General features: G+C 37.9%; 1 protein-coding gene across 2 annotated transcripts in view; it reads left to right on the top strand.

Annotated features, from left to right (window-relative positions):
• Positions 1-17,165, top strand: part of LOC124020491 (receptor-type tyrosine-protein phosphatase epsilon-like) — an 80,838-nt gene that overhangs the window by 51,799 nt on the left and 11,874 nt on the right. For both annotated transcript variants that reach the window (XM_046335739.1, XM_046335740.1), the window contains 7 exons: positions 301-437; positions 2,869-2,959; positions 5,269-5,345; positions 6,338-6,374; positions 6,541-6,638; positions 13,821-13,940; positions 16,897-17,060. In XM_046335739.1, coding sequence (XP_046191695.1) covers positions 301-437; positions 2,869-2,959; positions 5,269-5,345; positions 6,338-6,374; positions 6,541-6,638; positions 13,821-13,940; positions 16,897-17,060 — 724 coding nt within the window. The remainder of the gene's footprint in view (positions 1-300; positions 438-2,868; positions 2,960-5,268; positions 5,346-6,337; positions 6,375-6,540; positions 6,639-13,820; positions 13,941-16,896; positions 17,061-17,165) is intronic.

Here is a 17,165-nt window from a genome sequence, read left to right as displayed (position 1 = left end):
TCTCTCTCTCTCTCTCTCTCTCTCTCTCTCTCTCTCTCTCTCTCTCTCTCTCTCTCTCTCTCTCTGTCTTTCCTTCTCTCTCTTTCTGTCTCGGTCTCTCTCTCCCTCTCTTTCTGTCTCTGTCTTTCTCTCTCTCTCTCCCTCTCTCTCTCTCTCTCTCTCTCTCTCTCTCTCTCTCTCTCTCTCTCTCTCTCTCTCTCTCTCTCTCTCTCTCTCTCTCTCTCTCTCTCTCTCTCACACACCACCCGTTGGAACAACAAACTGAACCTGTCTTTTCTCTCCCCCCTCCTTCGTCCACAGAGCAACAGACAGTTGTGCTGCTTCCCAGATCCCCCTCTGCCTCTAAAACCTACTTCCCCATCCCAGTCGACTGCCTGGAGGAGGAGACCAGGATACGATCCGCTGACGATGGCAAACTGTTCAGAGAGGAGTTCAATGTAAGGACTAATCCTCTACTACTACTGTCCAAGTACTGTAATCACTTATAGACAAACTGGTCAGAGAGGAGTTCAATCTACTACTACTACTCTCTTAGTTCGAATCCAGGCTACCTAGACACTGTGTTGGACCCTGTGTGTTGATACCAGACACTGTGTTGGACCCTGTGTGTTCTGATATATTGATACCAGACACTGTGTTGGACCCTGTGTGTTGATACCAGACACTGTGTTGGACCCTGTGTGTTCTGATATATTGATACGCAGACACTGTGTTGGACCCTGTGTGTTCTGATATATTGATACCAGACACTGTGTTGGACCCTGTGTGTTCTGATATATTGATACCCAGACACTGTGTTGGACCCTGTGTGTTGATACCAGACACTGTGTTGGACCCTGTGTGTTCTGATATATTGATACCCAGACACTGTGTTGGACCCTGTGTGTTGATACCAGACACTGTGTTGGACCCTGTGTGTTGATACCAGACACTGTGTTGGACCCTGTGTGTTCTGATATATTGATACCAGACACTGTGTTGGACCCTGTGTGTTGATACCTAGACACTGTGTTGGACCCTGTGTGTTGATACCCAGACACTGTGTTGGACCCTGTGTGTTGATACCCAGACACTGTGTTGGACCCTGTGTGTTCTGATATATTATAAAGGTATAGTGGTTCATCTCGTGTCACACATGTATGACTCGTTGATAAAGAGTCCCTGTGTTCTATTTGGGGATTCAGGGGGGGGGGGGGTTTCTACTGACGTTCAAACGCAGCCTTGAGTTTATGATTCAGGATGATTCAGAATCTTTGGACCGTAGGATACGCTCTTTGTGGAAGGTTTTCCGCGTAGAGGAAGTTTACGTTAGTCACTGTTAGTGGACAAGAGGTCGTACAGGAAGTGCCGATAGACTGCCTTAACAAAGACCTATTGGTTACACTATACAATGCTCATGCTCTGCCTGGAAGCAAGGCCAATGTAATCCTGGTAACCTGATAGGTTTTCAATGGATGGTATGTCATGTTAACTGTTGAACCACTTGTTAGACGTGGCGGTTGATTCAGGTTTTTTAAAGTTTCAAAGTTTATTCGCCACGTGCTCAGGATACGACAGGTGTAAAACAGTACAGTGCAGCTTAGCCTGATCCCAGATCTGTTTGTGCTGTGGTCGTCCTACGGTCGTTGTCAGATCTGTTTGTGCTGTGGTTGTAATACGGTCGTTGTCAGATCTGTTTGTGCTGTGGTCGTCCTACGGTCGTTATCAGATCTGTTTGTGCTGTGGTCGTCCTACGGTCGTTGTCAGATCTGTTTGTGCTGTGGTCGTCCTACGGTCGTTGTCAGATCTGTTTGTGCTGTGGTCGTCCTACGGTCGTTGTCAGATCTGTTTGTGCTGTGGTCGTCCTACGGTCGTTGTCAGATCTGTTTGTGCTGTGGTCGTCCTACGGTCGTTGTCAGATCTGTTTGTGCTGTGGTCGTCCTACGGTCGTTGTCACAAACAGAACTGGGATCAGCCTAGTGTTGCGGACTGGCTGACTGACTGACTGGCTGGCTGACTGACTGACTGACTGACTGACTGACTGGCTGACTGGCTGACTGAATGTGGTGGGACTGACTGGCTGATTGACTGGCTGAATGTGGTGGGACTGACTGGCTGATTGACTGGCTGAGTGGCTGGCTGGGTGACTGACTGAATCTGATGTGACTGGCTGGCTGACTGACTGAGTGGCTGGCTGACTGACTGGCTGGCTGACTGACTGGCTGACTGCCTGAGTGGCTGGCTGACTGAGTGGCTGACTGACTGACTGACTGGCTGGCTGACTGACTGAATCTGATGTGACTGACTGGCTGACTGCCTGACTGGCTGGCTGACTGAGTGGCTGGCTGACTGACTGACTGACTGGCTGGCTGACTGGCTGACTGGCGGACTGACTGGCTGAGTGGCTGGCTGAGTGACTGGCTGGCTGACTGACTGGCTGAGTGGCTGGCTGGCTGGCTGACTGACTGGCTGACTGACTGACTGACTGGCTGGCTGACTGACTGAATCTGATGTGACTGACTGGCTGACTGCCTGACTGGCTGGCTGACTGAGTGGCTGGCTGACTGACTGACTGACTGACTGGCTGACTGGCTGACTGGCGGACTGACTAGCTGAGTGGCTGGCTGGCTGACTGGCTGACTGGCGGACTGACTAGCTGAGTGGCTGGCTGAGTGACTGGCTGGCTGACTGACTGGCTGAGTGGCTGGCTGGCTGGCTGACTGACTGGCTGACTGACTGGCTGAGTGGCTGGCTGTCTGGATGGCTGGCTGGCTGGCTGACTGACTGGCTGATGGACTGGCTGACGGACTGGCTGGCTGGCTAAATGACTGGCTGGCTGACTGGCTGGCTGGCTGTGACTGACTGTGGTGTGTTCTGTTTTGTTTTCAGTCGTTGCCATCTGGATATACCCAGGGGACGTGCCAGGAGGCCAACAAAGAAGACAACAGAGAAAAGAACAGATATCCCAACATCCTTCCATGTGAGGGGCTCCATCTCATTCTCTCTACATCATTAACTAGTGATATCCCAACATCCTTCCATGTGAGGGGCTCCATCTCATTCTCTCTACATCATTAACTAGTGATATCCCAACATCCTTCCATGTGAGGGGCTCCATCTCATTCTCTCTATATCATTAACTAGTGATATCCCAACATCCTTCCATGTGAGGGGCTCCATCTCATTCTCTCTACATCATTAACTAGTGATATCCCAACATCCTTCCATGTGAGGGGCTCCATCTCATTCTCTCTATATCATTAACTAGTGATATCCCAACATCCTTCCATGTGAGGGGCTCCATCTCATTCTCTCTATATCATTAACTAGTGATATCCCAACATCCTTCCATGTGAGGGGCTCCATCTCATTCTCTCTACATCATTAACTAGTGATATCTCAACATCCTACCATGTGAGGGGCTCCATCTCATTCTCTCTATATCATTAACTAGTGATATCCCAACATCCTTCCATGTGAGGGGCTCCATCTCATTCTCTCTATATCATTAACTAGTGATATCTCAACATCCTTCCATGTGAGGGGCTCCATCTCATTCTATCTATATCATTAACTAGTGATATCCCAACATCCTTCCATGTGAGGGGCTCCATCTCATTTCCTGGGTCTGTATCTATGTTACTACTACACTCATCCTATGTGGAGCCACATTTCCTGGGTCTGTATCTATGTTACTACTACACTCATCCTATGTGGAGCCACATTTCCTGGGTCTGTATCTATTTGCAGAGCATAAGTTATTTTGTCATTGGTCAGTGATGCGAGACTCGTTCCCTAGCGACATGTATTCACACAGCAGTAGATACAGATCCTTACAGATAGTCAACTCTTCTCGTTCTGCCTGCACTTCCTTTTGACAGTTTCACTTCCTCTTTGGTCTATTCATTAATTAACCCTCGGGCCATTTTTATAGAAACCGAGACCAGGCTGTCCTCTTTGGTCTATTCATTAATTAACCCTCGGTCCATTTTTATAGAAACTGAGACCAGGCTGAAATTTGTTCATCTTCACTCCCAACTTTTAGGATCTATTCAATACAAAATAGAGATCAAGGAATAGAATAGAGATCGAATAGAGTAGAGATCAAGGAATAGAATAGAGATCAAGGAATAGAATAGAGATCGAATAAACTAGAGATCAAGGAATAGAATAGAATAGAGATCAAGGAATAGAATAGAATAGAGATCGAATAAACTAGAGATCAAGGAATAGAATAGAATAGAGATCAAGGAATAGAATAGAATAGAGATCAAGGAATAGAATAGAATAGAGATCGAACAGAATAGAGATCAAGGAATAGAATAGACATCAAGGAATAGAATAGAATAGAAGAGAGATCGAATAGACTAGAGATCAAGGAATAGAATAGAATAGAGATCAAGGAATAGATTAGAGATCGAATATAATAGAGATCAAGGAATAGAATAAAATAGAGATCAAGGAATAGATTAGAGATTGAGTAGAATAAAGATCAAGGAATAGAATAGAATAGAGATCGAATAGAATAGAGATCAAGGAATAGAATAGAATAGAGATCGAATAGAGTAGAGATCAAGGAATAGAATAGAATAGAGATCGAATAGAATAGAGATCAAGGAATAGAATAGAATAGAGATCGAATAGAATAGAGATCAAGGAATAGAATAGAGATCGAATAGAATAGAGATCAAGGAATAGAATAGAATAGAGATCGAATAGAGTAGAGATCAAGGAATAGAATAGAATAGAGATCTAATAGAATAGAGATCAAGGAATAGAATAGAATAGAGATCGAATAGAATAGAGATCAAGGAATAGAATATAATAGAGATCGAATAGAATAGAGATCAAGGAATAGAATAGAATAGAGATCGAATAGAATAGAGATCAAGGAATAGAATAGAATAGAGATCGAATAGAGTAGAGATCAAGGAATAGAATAGAATAGAGATTGAATAGAATAGAGATCAAGGAATAGAACAGAATAGAGATCGAATAGAATAGAGATCAAGGAATAGAATAGAATAGAGATCGAATAGAATAGAGATCAAGGAATAGAATAGAATAGAGATCGAATAGAATAGAGATCAAGGAATAGAATAGAGATCAAGGAATAGAATAGAATATAAATCTAATAGAATAGAGATCAAGGAATAGAATAGAGATCTAATATAATAGAGATCAAGGATTTGTCTTTACACCCCATTTTGACACCAGTTTTACCTACTGGAATTGTTGTCTGAAATGTTGTGTAGAAAAGCCCTTAAAGTGTCCATGTGTTTTAAACAGATGACCATTCCAGGGTGGTGCTAACACAGCTAGAAGGAAACCTCTGTTCAGACTACATCAACGCTTCCTATATCCATGTGAGTTGGGGATCTAGCTTTTTGTTTAAATGTGTGTTCTTCTTCAGCCTAAATAAGGTTGGGATAATATATATATATATAACGCTTCCTATATCCATGTGAGTGGGGGATCTAGCTTTTTGTGTAAATGTGTGTTCTTCTTCAGCCTAAATAAGGTTGGGATAATATATATATATATAACGCTTCCTATATCCATGTGAGTTGGGGATCTAGCTTTTTGTTTAAATGTGTGTTCTTCTTCAGCCTAAATAAGGTTGGGATAATATATATATATAACGCTTCCTATATCCATGTGAGTGGGGGATCTAGCTTTTTGTTTAAATGTGTGTTCTTCTTCAGCCTAAATAAGGTTGGGATAATATATATATATATAACGCTTCCTATATCCATGTGAGTGGGGGATCTAGCTTTTTGTTTAAATGTGTGTTCTTCTTCAGCCTAAATAAGGTTGGGATAATATATATATATATAACGCTTCCTATATCCATGTGAGTGGGGGATCTAGCTTTTTGTTTAAATGTGTGTTCTTCTTCAGCCTAAATAAGGTTGGGATAATATATATATATATAACGCTTCCTATATCCATGTGAGTTGGGGATCTAGCTTTTTGTTTAAATGTGTGTTCTTCTTCGGCCTAAATAAGGTTGGGATAATATATATATATATAACGCTTCCTATATCCATGTGAGTTGGGGATCTAGCTTTTTGTTTAAATGTGTGTTCTTCTTCAGCCTAAATAAGGTTGGGATAATATATATATATATAACGCTTCCTATATCCATGTGAGTTGGGGATCTAGCTTTTTGTTTAAATGTGTGTTCTTCTTCAGCCTAAATAAGGTTGGGATAATATATATAATAATAATATTAATCATAAATCATATATCTATCAACATATTACATAATCTATCATGTTATTATTCCAACCGAAACAAGACCAGTTTTCATTGTAATGTTATTAATTAAGTGTTTTTATTTGTTATTTTTTGTTAGGGCTACACGGACAATAACAAATTTATCGCAGCACAAGGTAAATAAATCAATGTTTTTCTGCAGCAAATATTTAAATTAAAGCGTCACGTGTGTTTTCCAAATGTAATAACACATTTATTAATTTTTTAAAACATGGCTGCTGGTCTCGTAATGTCAACAAAGATGAATGGGGGTTAATGAGCTAATGGACTGTTGTGTTCCAGGTCCTAAACAAGACACGGTAGCAGACTTCTGGAGGATGATATGGGAACAGAAGACGGCAACTATTGTCATGCTGACCAACTTGAAAGAGAGGAAAGAGGTGATTGGTTACAAGACTTCCTGGCTTTTTCAGTGTCAACACTGTTACTTTCACCTTGAGTTTCTCTATAATGTCCTACCAGCACTAGAAATACAGCAACTGTCTTCATTACACATTACTGCTACACTACTACACTGATACTAATACTATACTAATACTACACTAATACTATATTACTGCTACACTACTACACTGATACTAATACTATACTAATACTATATTACTGCTACACTACTACACTGATACTAATACTATACTAATACTACACTAATACTATATTACTGCTACACTACTACACTGATACTAATACTATACTAATACTATACTAATACTATATTACTGCTATACTACTACACTGATACTATACCAGCACTAGAAATAAAGCAACTGTCTTCATTACACATTACTGCTACACTACTACACTGATACTAATACTATACTAATACTACACTAATACTATATTACTGCTACACTACTACACTGATACTAATACTATACTAATACTATATTACTGCTACACTACTACACTGATACTAATACTATACTAATACTACACTAATACTATATTACTGCTACACTACTACACTGATACTAATACTACACTAATACTATATTACTGCTACACTACTACACTGATACTAATACTATATTACTGCTACACTACTACACTGATACTAATACTATATTAATACTATATTACTGCTATACTACTACACTGATACTATACCAGCACTAGAAATAAAGCAACTGTCTTCATTACACATTACTGCTACACTACTACACTGATACTAATACTATACTAATACTACACTAATACTATATTACTGCTACACTACTACACTGATACTAATACTATACTAATACTATATTACTGCTACACTACTACACTGATACTAATACTACACTAATACTATACTACTACTACACTGATATAATACTATATACTGCTACACTACTACACTGATACTAATACTATATTAATACTATATTACTGCTATACTACTACACTGATACTATACCAGCACTAGAAATAAAGCAACTGTCTTCATTACACATTACTGCTACACTACTACACTGATACTAATACTATACTAATACTATATTAATACTATATTACTGCTATACTACTACACTGATACTATACCAGCACTAGAAATACAGCAACTGTCTTCATTACACATTACTGCTACACTACTACACTGATACTAATACTATACTAATACTATATTACTGCTACACTACTACACTGATACCAATACTATACTAATACTACATTAATACTATATCACTACTACACCGATACTAATACTATACTAATACTACACTAATACTATATTACTGCTACACTACTACACGGATACTAATACTATACTAATACTATATTAATACTATATTACTGCTACACTACTACACTGATACTATACCAGTACTAGGAATACAGCAACTGTCTTCATTACACATTACTGCTACACTACTACACTGATACTAATACTACATTAATACTATATTACTGCTACACTACTACACCGATACTAATACTATACTAATACTACACTAATACTATATTACTGCTACACTACTACACTGATACTAATACTACACTAATACTATATTACTACACTACTACACTATATAATACTATACTAATACTATATTAATACTATATTACTGCTTACTACTACACTGATACTATACCAGCACTAGAAATACAGCAACTGTCTTCATTACACATTACTGCTACACTACTATGATACTAATACTATGCTATACTACTACTACTAATACTATACTAATACTATATTAATACTATATTACTGCTATACTACTACACTGATACTATACCAGCACTAGAAATACAGCAACTGTCTTCATTACACATTACTGCTACACTACTACACTGATATTAATACTATACTAATACTACATCAATACTATATTACTGCTACACCACTACACCGATACTAATACTATACTAATACTACACTAATACTATATTACTGCTACACTACTACACTGATACTAATACTACATTAATACTATATTACTGCTACACTACTACAATGATACTATACCAGCACTACAAATACAGCAACTGTCTTCATTACACATTACTGCTACACTACTACACTGATACTAAAACTATACTAATACTATATTACTGCTACACTACTACACTGATACCAATACTATACTAATACTATATTAGTACTACACTAATCCTATATTACTACTACACTAATCATATATTACTACTACACTGATACTAATACTACACTAATACTATATTAGTACTACACTAATCCTATATTACTACTACACTAATCATATACTACTACTACTCTAATCCTATATTACTAATACACTGATACTAATACTATATTACTACTACACTAATCCTATATTAGTATTACACTAATCATATATTACTACTACACTGATACTGATACTAATACTACACTAATACTATATTACTACTACACTCATCCTATATTACTACTACACTAATTATATACTACTACTACTCTAATCCTATATTACTACTACACTGATACTAGTCCTATTTTACTACCACACTAATCCTATGTTACTACTACACTAATCCTATGTTACTACTACACTCATCCTATGTTACTACTACACTAATCATATGTTACTACTACACTAATCCTATATTACTACTACACTCATCCTATGTTACTACTACACAAATCCTATGTTACTATTACACTTATACTATATTACTACTACATTAATACTATATTACTACTACACTGATTACTATATTACTACTACACTAATACTATATTTCTACTACACTCATCCTATGTTACTACTACACTCATCCTATGTTACTACTACACTCATCCTATATTACTACTACACTCATCATATGCTACTACTACACTCATCCTATATTTCTACTACACTCATCCTATGCTACTACTACACTAATCCTATATTACTACTACACTGATACGAATACTATATTACTACTACACTCATCCTATGTTACTACTACACTCATCCTATATTACTACTACACTCATCCTATATTACTACTACACTCATCCTATGCTACTACTACACTCATCCTATATTTCTACTACACTCATCCTATGTTACTACTACACTCATCCTATGTTACTACTACACTAACACATTGCTGCTACACTTGTCTGAGTGCCCCCAAGCCTCTGAAGTCAAGCCATCCATTTCCACTTCACAATCTCTCCATGCTAGCATACCACTTAGAATGACCTGTAAACATGCAGTCTCCATGCTATCATACCATTTAGAATGCACTGTAAACATGCAGGCTCCATGCTAGCATAGCACTTCGAAATGTACTATAAACATGCAGGCTCCATGCTAGCATAGCACTTCGAAATGTACTATAAACATGCAGGCTCCATGCTAGCATAGCACTTCGTAATGTACTATAAACATGCAGGCTCCATGCTAGCATAGCACTTCGAAATGTACTATAAACATGCAGGCTCCATGCTAGCATAGCACTTCGAAATGTACTATAAACATGCAGGCTCTATGCTAGCATAGCACTTCGAAATGTACTATAAACATGCAGGCTCCATGCTAGCATAGTACTTCGAAATGTACTATAAACATGCAGGCTCCATGCTAGCATAGCACTTAGAATGACCTGTAAACATGCAGGCTCCATGCTAGCATAGCACTTCGTAATGCACTATAAACATGCAGGCTCCATGCTAGCATAGCACTTCGAAATGTACTATAAACATGCAGTCTCCATGCTAGCATAGCACTTCGAAATGTACTATAAACATGCAGGCTCCATGCTAGCATAGCACTTCGAAATGTACTATAAACATGCAGGCTCCATGCTAGCATAGCACTTCGAAATGTACTATAAACATGCAGGCTCCATGCTAGCATAGCACTTCGTAATGCACTATAAACATGCAGGCTCCATGCTAGCATAGCACTTCGAAATGTACTATAAACATGCAGGCTCCATGCTAGCATAGTACTTCGAAATGTACTATAAACATGCAGGCTCCATGCTAGCATAGCACTTAGAATGACCTGTAAACATGCAGGCTCCATGCTAGCATAGCACTTCGTAATGCACTATAAACATGCAGGCTCCATGCTAGCATAGCACTTCGAAATGTACTATAAACATGCAGTCTCCATGCTAGCATAGCACTTCGAAATGTACTATAAACATGCAGGCTCCATGCTAGCATAGCACTTCGAAATGTACTATAAACATGCAGGCTCCATGCTAGCATAGCACTTAGAATGACCTGTAAACATGCAGGCTCCATGCTAGCATAGCACTTCGTAATGCACTATAAACATGCAGGCTCCATGCTAGCATAGCACTTCGAAATGTACTATAAACATGCAGGCTCCATGCTAGCATAGCACTTCGAAATGTACTATAAACATGCAGGCTCCATGCTAGCATAGCACTTCGAAATGTACTATAAACATGCAGGCTCCATGCTAGCATAGCACTTCGAAATGTACTATAAACATGCAGGCTCCATGCTAGCATAGCACTTCGAAATGTACTATAAACATGCAGGCTCCATGCTAGCATAGCACTTCGAAATGCACTATAAACATGCAGGCTCCATGCTAGCATAGCACTTAGTAATGCACTATAAACATGCAGGCTCCATGCTAGCATAGCACTTCGTAATGTACTATAAACATGCAGGCTCCATGCTAGCATAGCACTTCGTAATGTACTATAAACATGCAGGCTCCATGCTAGCATAGCACTTCGAAATGTACTATAAACATGCAGGCTCCATGCTAGCATAGCACTTCGAAATGTACTATAAACATGCAGGCTCCATGCTAGCATAGCACTTCGTAATGTACTATAAACATGCAGGCTCCATGCTAGCATAGCACTTCGAAATGTACTATAAACATGCAGGCTCCATGCTAGCATAGCACTTCGAAATGTACTATAAACATGCAGGCTCTATGCTAGCATAGCACTTCGAAATGTACTATAAACATGCAGGCTCCATGCTAGCATAGTACTTCGAAATGTACTATAAACATGCAGGCTCCATGCTAGCATAGCACTTAGAATGACCTGTAAACATGCAGGCTCCATGCTAGCATAGCACTTCGTAATGCACTATAAACATGCAGGCTCCATGCTAGCATAGCACTTCGAAATGTACTATAAACATGCAGTCTCCATGCTAGCATAGCACTTCGAAATGTACTATAAACATGCAGGCTCCATGCTAGCATAGCACTTCGAAATGTACTATAAACATGCAGGCTCCATGCTAGCATAGCACTTCGAAATGTACTATAAACATGCAGGCTCCATGCTAGCATAGCACTTCGTAATGCACTATAAACATGCAGGCTCCATGCTAGCATAGCACTTCGAAATGTACTATAAACATGCAGGCTCCATGCTAGCATAGTACTTCGGAATGTACTATAAACATGCAGGCTCCATGCTAGCATAGCACTTAGAATGACCTGTAAACATGCAGGCTCCATGCTAGCATAGCACTTCGTAATGCACTATAAACATGCAGGCTCCATGCTAGCATAGCACTTCGAAATGTACTATAAACATGCAGTCTCCATGCTAGCATAGCACTTCAAAATGTACTATAAACATGCAGGCTCCATGCTAGCATAGCACTTCGAAATGTACTATAAACATGCAGGCTCCATGCTAGCATAGCACTTAGAATGACCTGTAAACATGCAGGCTCCATGCTAGCATAGCACTTCGTAATGCACTATAAACATGCAGGCTCCATGCTAGCATAGCACTTCGAAATGTACTATAAACATGCAGGCTCCATGCTAGCATAGCACTTCGAAATGTACTATAAACATGCAGGCTCCATGCTAGCATAGCACTTCGAAATGTACTATAAACATGCAGGCTCCATGCTAGCATAGCACTTCGAAATGTACTATAAACATGCAGGCTCCATGCTAGCATAGCACTTCGAAATGTACTATAAACATGCAGGCTCCATGCTAGCATAGCACTTCGAAATGTACTATAAACATGCAGGCTCCATGCTAGCATAGCACTTCGAAATGTACTATAAACATGCAGGCTCCATGCTAGCATAGCACTTAGAATGCTATAAACATGCAGGCTCCATGCTAGCATAGCACTTCGTAATGTACTATAAACATGCAGGCTCCATGCTAGCATAGCACTTCGAAATGTACTATAAACATGCAGGCTCCATGCTAGCATAGCACTTCGTAAATGTACTATAAACATGCAGGCTCCATGCTAGCATAGCACTTCGAAATGTACTATAAACATGCAGGCTCCATGCTAGCATAGCACTTCGAAATGTACTATAAACATGCAGGCTCCATGCTAGCATAGCACTTCGTAATGTACTATAAACATGCAGGCTCCATGCTAGCATAGCACTTCATGAAATGTACTATAAACATGCAGGCTCCATGCTAGCATAGCACTTCGTAATGTACTATAAACATGCAGGCTCCATGCTAGCATAGCACTTCGTAATGTACTATAAACATGCAGGCTCCATGCTAGCATAGCACTTCGTAATGCACTATAAACATGCAGGCTCCATGCTAGCATAGCACTTCGTAATGCACTATAAACATGCAGGCTCCATGCTAGCATAGCACTTCGTAATGTACACCCAATCATTTGTTTCATACCGTGTTGGGGTCAATTATATTTATATTCCTGTCAATTCAGGAAATACACAGAAATTCCAATTCTCTTCAATGCTCTTCAATTAAAATAGAACTAATTCTAACCCTGTTATATACTAAGTTAGGGTGCTAGTATAGACATTGGAACATTCTCTATGATTAATGTCCTGTCCTAATGTCCTGTCCTAATGTCCTGTCCTAATGTCCTGTCCTAATGTCCTGTCCTAATGTCCTGTCCTAATGTCCTGTCCTAATGTCCTGTCCTACTGTCCTGTCCTACTGTCCTGTCCTAATGTCCTGTCCTAATGTCCTGTCCTAATGTCCTGTCCTAATGTCCTGTCCTAATGTCCTGTCCTAATGTCCTGTCCTAATGTCCTGTCCTAATGTCCTGTCCTGTCCTAATGTCCTGTCCTAATGTCCTGTCCTAATGTCCTGTCCTAATGTCCTGTGGTGACTCATTGCTTGCCTGTTTGTGTGTTTCCAAACCACTAGGACAAGTGTTACCAGTACTGGCCAGACCAGGGCTGTTGGACCTATGGTAATGTCCGGGTGGCTGTGGAAGACTGTACTGTGTTGGTGGACTACACCATACGGAAGTTCTGCATACAATATGTAAGTTATTATTAGATGGTAATCATGTGGGTCATGTAGATTATAACAGTACCGTAGGTTTGGTTGGAAATGTAAGTGCTTGCCTGTGCTATACTTATTCACTTGTAGTATACTAAAGTACTATACTTGTTCACTTGTAGTATACTAAAGTACTACACTTATTCACTTGTAGTATTCTAAAGTACTATACTTGTTCACTTATAGTGTACTAAAGTGCTATACTTGTTCACTTGTAGTATACTAAAGTACTACACTTATTCACTTGTAGTATATATACTAAAGTACTACACTTATTCACTTGTAGTATACTGAAGTACTATACTAAAGTCCTATACTTATTCACTTGTAGTATAATAAAGTACTATACTTGTTCACTTGTATTATACTAAAGTACTATACTTATTCACGTGTAGTATACTAAAGTCCTATACTTATTCACTTGTAGTATACTGAAGTACAATACTTTAGTCCTATACTTGTTCACTTGTAGTATAATAAAGTCCTATACTTATTCACTTGTAGTATACTAAAGTACTATAGTTATTCATTTGTGGTATACTAAAATACTATACTTGTTCACTTGTAGTATAATAAAGTACTATACTCGTTCACTTGTAGTATACTGAAGTACTATACTAAAGTCCTATACTTATTCACTTGTAGTATAATAAAGTACTATACTTGTTCACTTGTAGTATACTAAAGTACTACACTTATTCACTTGTAGTATACTGAAGTATTATATTTATTCACTTGTAGTGTACTAAAGTATTATACGTATTCACTTGTAGTATACTGAAGTACTACATTATAGTCATATACTTATTCACTTGTAGTATACTAAAGTACTATACTTATTCACTTGTAGTATAATAAAGTACTATACTTGTTCACTTGTAGTATACTAAAGTACTACACTTATTCACTTGTAGTATACTGAAGTATTATATTTATTCACTTGTAGTGTACTAAAGTATTATACGTATTCACTTGTAGTATACTGAAGTACTACATTATAGTCATATACTTATTCACTTGTAGTATACTAAAGTACTATACTTATTCACTTGTAGTATACTAAAGTACTATACTTGTTCAGTTGTAGTATACTGAAGTACTATACTATAGTCATATACTTATTCACTTGTAGTATAATAAAGTCCTATACTTATTAACTTGTAGTGTACTAAAGTCCTATACTTAGTCACGTGTAGTATACTATAGTCATATACTTATTCACTTGTAGTATACTATAGTCATATACTTATTCACGTGTAGTATAATAAAGTCCTATACTTATTCACTTGTAGTATACTGAAGTACAATACTATAGTCATATACTTATTCACGTGTAGTATAATAAAGTCCTATACTTATTAACTTGTAGTGTACTGAAGTACTATACTATAGTCATATACTTATTCACTTGTAGTATACTGAAGTACAATACTTTAGTCCTATACTTATTCACGTGTAGTATACTAAAGTCCTATACTTATTCACTTGTAGTATACTAAAGTACTATACTTATTCACTTGTAGTATACTAAAGTACTATACTTATTCACTTGTAGTATACTAAAGTACTATACTTATTCACTTGTAGTATACTAAGTACTATACTAAAGTCCTATACTTATTCACGTGTAGTATAATAAAGTCCTATACTTATTCACTTGTAGTATACTAAAGTACTATACTTATTCACTTGTAGTAAATCAAATCAAATCAAATCAAATGTATTTATATAGCCCTATACTTATTCAGCTGATATCTCAAAGTGCTGTACAGAAACACAGCCTAAAACCCCATAGCAAACAATGCATTCACGTGTAGTATAATAAAGTCCTATACTTATTCACTAGTATACTAAAGTACTATACTTATTCACTTGTAGTATACTAAAGTACTATACTTATTCACTTGTAGTATAATAAAGTCCTATACTTATTCACTTGTAGTATACTAAAGTCCTAAACTTATTCACTTGTAGTATACTATAGTCATATACTTATTCACTTGTAATATACTATAGTCATATACTTATTCACTTGTAATATACTATAGTCATATACTTATTCACGTGTAGTATAATAAAGTCCTATACTTATTCACTTGTAATATACTATAGTCATATACTTATTCACTTGTAGTTTCCTAAAGTGAAACCAATAAGTATTTGACTGTAAATATGTAGTCTACAGAGCTCCACAACACTGATGGACAGAGGTAGTAATGACTCTATGTAGTGTCTGGTTTATAGTAATGACTCTATAGTAATGTAGTGTCTGGTTTATAGTAATGACTCTATGTAGTATCAGGTATAGTAATGACTCTATGTAAAGGTATATGGTTTAAAGTAATGACTCTATAGTAATAGTATGTATAGTGTCTATGGTTTATAGTAATGACTCTATAGTAATGTAGTGTCTGGTTTATAGTAATGACTCTATAGGAATGTAGTGTCTGGTTTATAGTAATGACTCTATGTAGTGTCTGGTTTATAGTAATGACTATAGTATCTGGTTTATAGTAATGACTCTATGTAGTATCTGGTTTATATAATTGACTCTATATGTAGTGTCTGGTTTATAGTAATGACTAGTATAGGTAATAATGACTCTATAGTAATGTAGTGTCTGGTTTATAGTAATGACTCTAAGTAGTATCAGGTATAGTAATGACTCTATAGGAATGTAGTGTCTGGTTTATAGTAATGACTCTATGTAGTATATGGTTTATAGTAATGACTCTATAGTAATGTAGTGTCTGGTTTATAGTAATGACTCTATAGGAATGTAGTGTCTGGTTTATAGTAATGACTCTATAGGAATGTAGTGTCTGGTTTATAGTAATGACTCTATAGTAATGTAGTGTCTGGTTTATGGTAATGACTCTATGTAGTATATGCTATAGTAATGACTCTGTATGCCTGCTCTGTGTGTCGCCTCCTGTAGCAGGCCAGTGACGGCACCAAGCCCTCCAGGCTGGTCACCCAGCTCCACTTCACCAGCTGGCCTGATTTTGGGGTGCCCTTTTCCCCCATCGGCATGCTCAAGTTCCTCAAGAAAGTCAAGACGGTCAACTCCTCCTTCGCTGGGCCCATCGTGGTTCACTGCAGGTACTTTATACTGGGGATGTAGTCTTTTAGGCACATTTCAACTATTGTACTGTATATAGTAACCTGAAGGTTACGTCCCCCCTGTCTTTAGGAAGAGAGAGAGAG

This window comes from Oncorhynchus gorbuscha, unplaced genomic scaffold (assembly GCF_021184085.1).
Source record: "Oncorhynchus gorbuscha isolate QuinsamMale2020 ecotype Even-year unplaced genomic scaffold, OgorEven_v1.0 Un_scaffold_836, whole genome shotgun sequence".
Taxonomy (NCBI): domain Eukaryota; kingdom Metazoa; phylum Chordata; class Actinopteri; order Salmoniformes; family Salmonidae; genus Oncorhynchus; species Oncorhynchus gorbuscha.
Note: the sequence above shows the minus strand (reverse complement) of the source record. Positions and strands in the feature narration are given on the sequence as shown.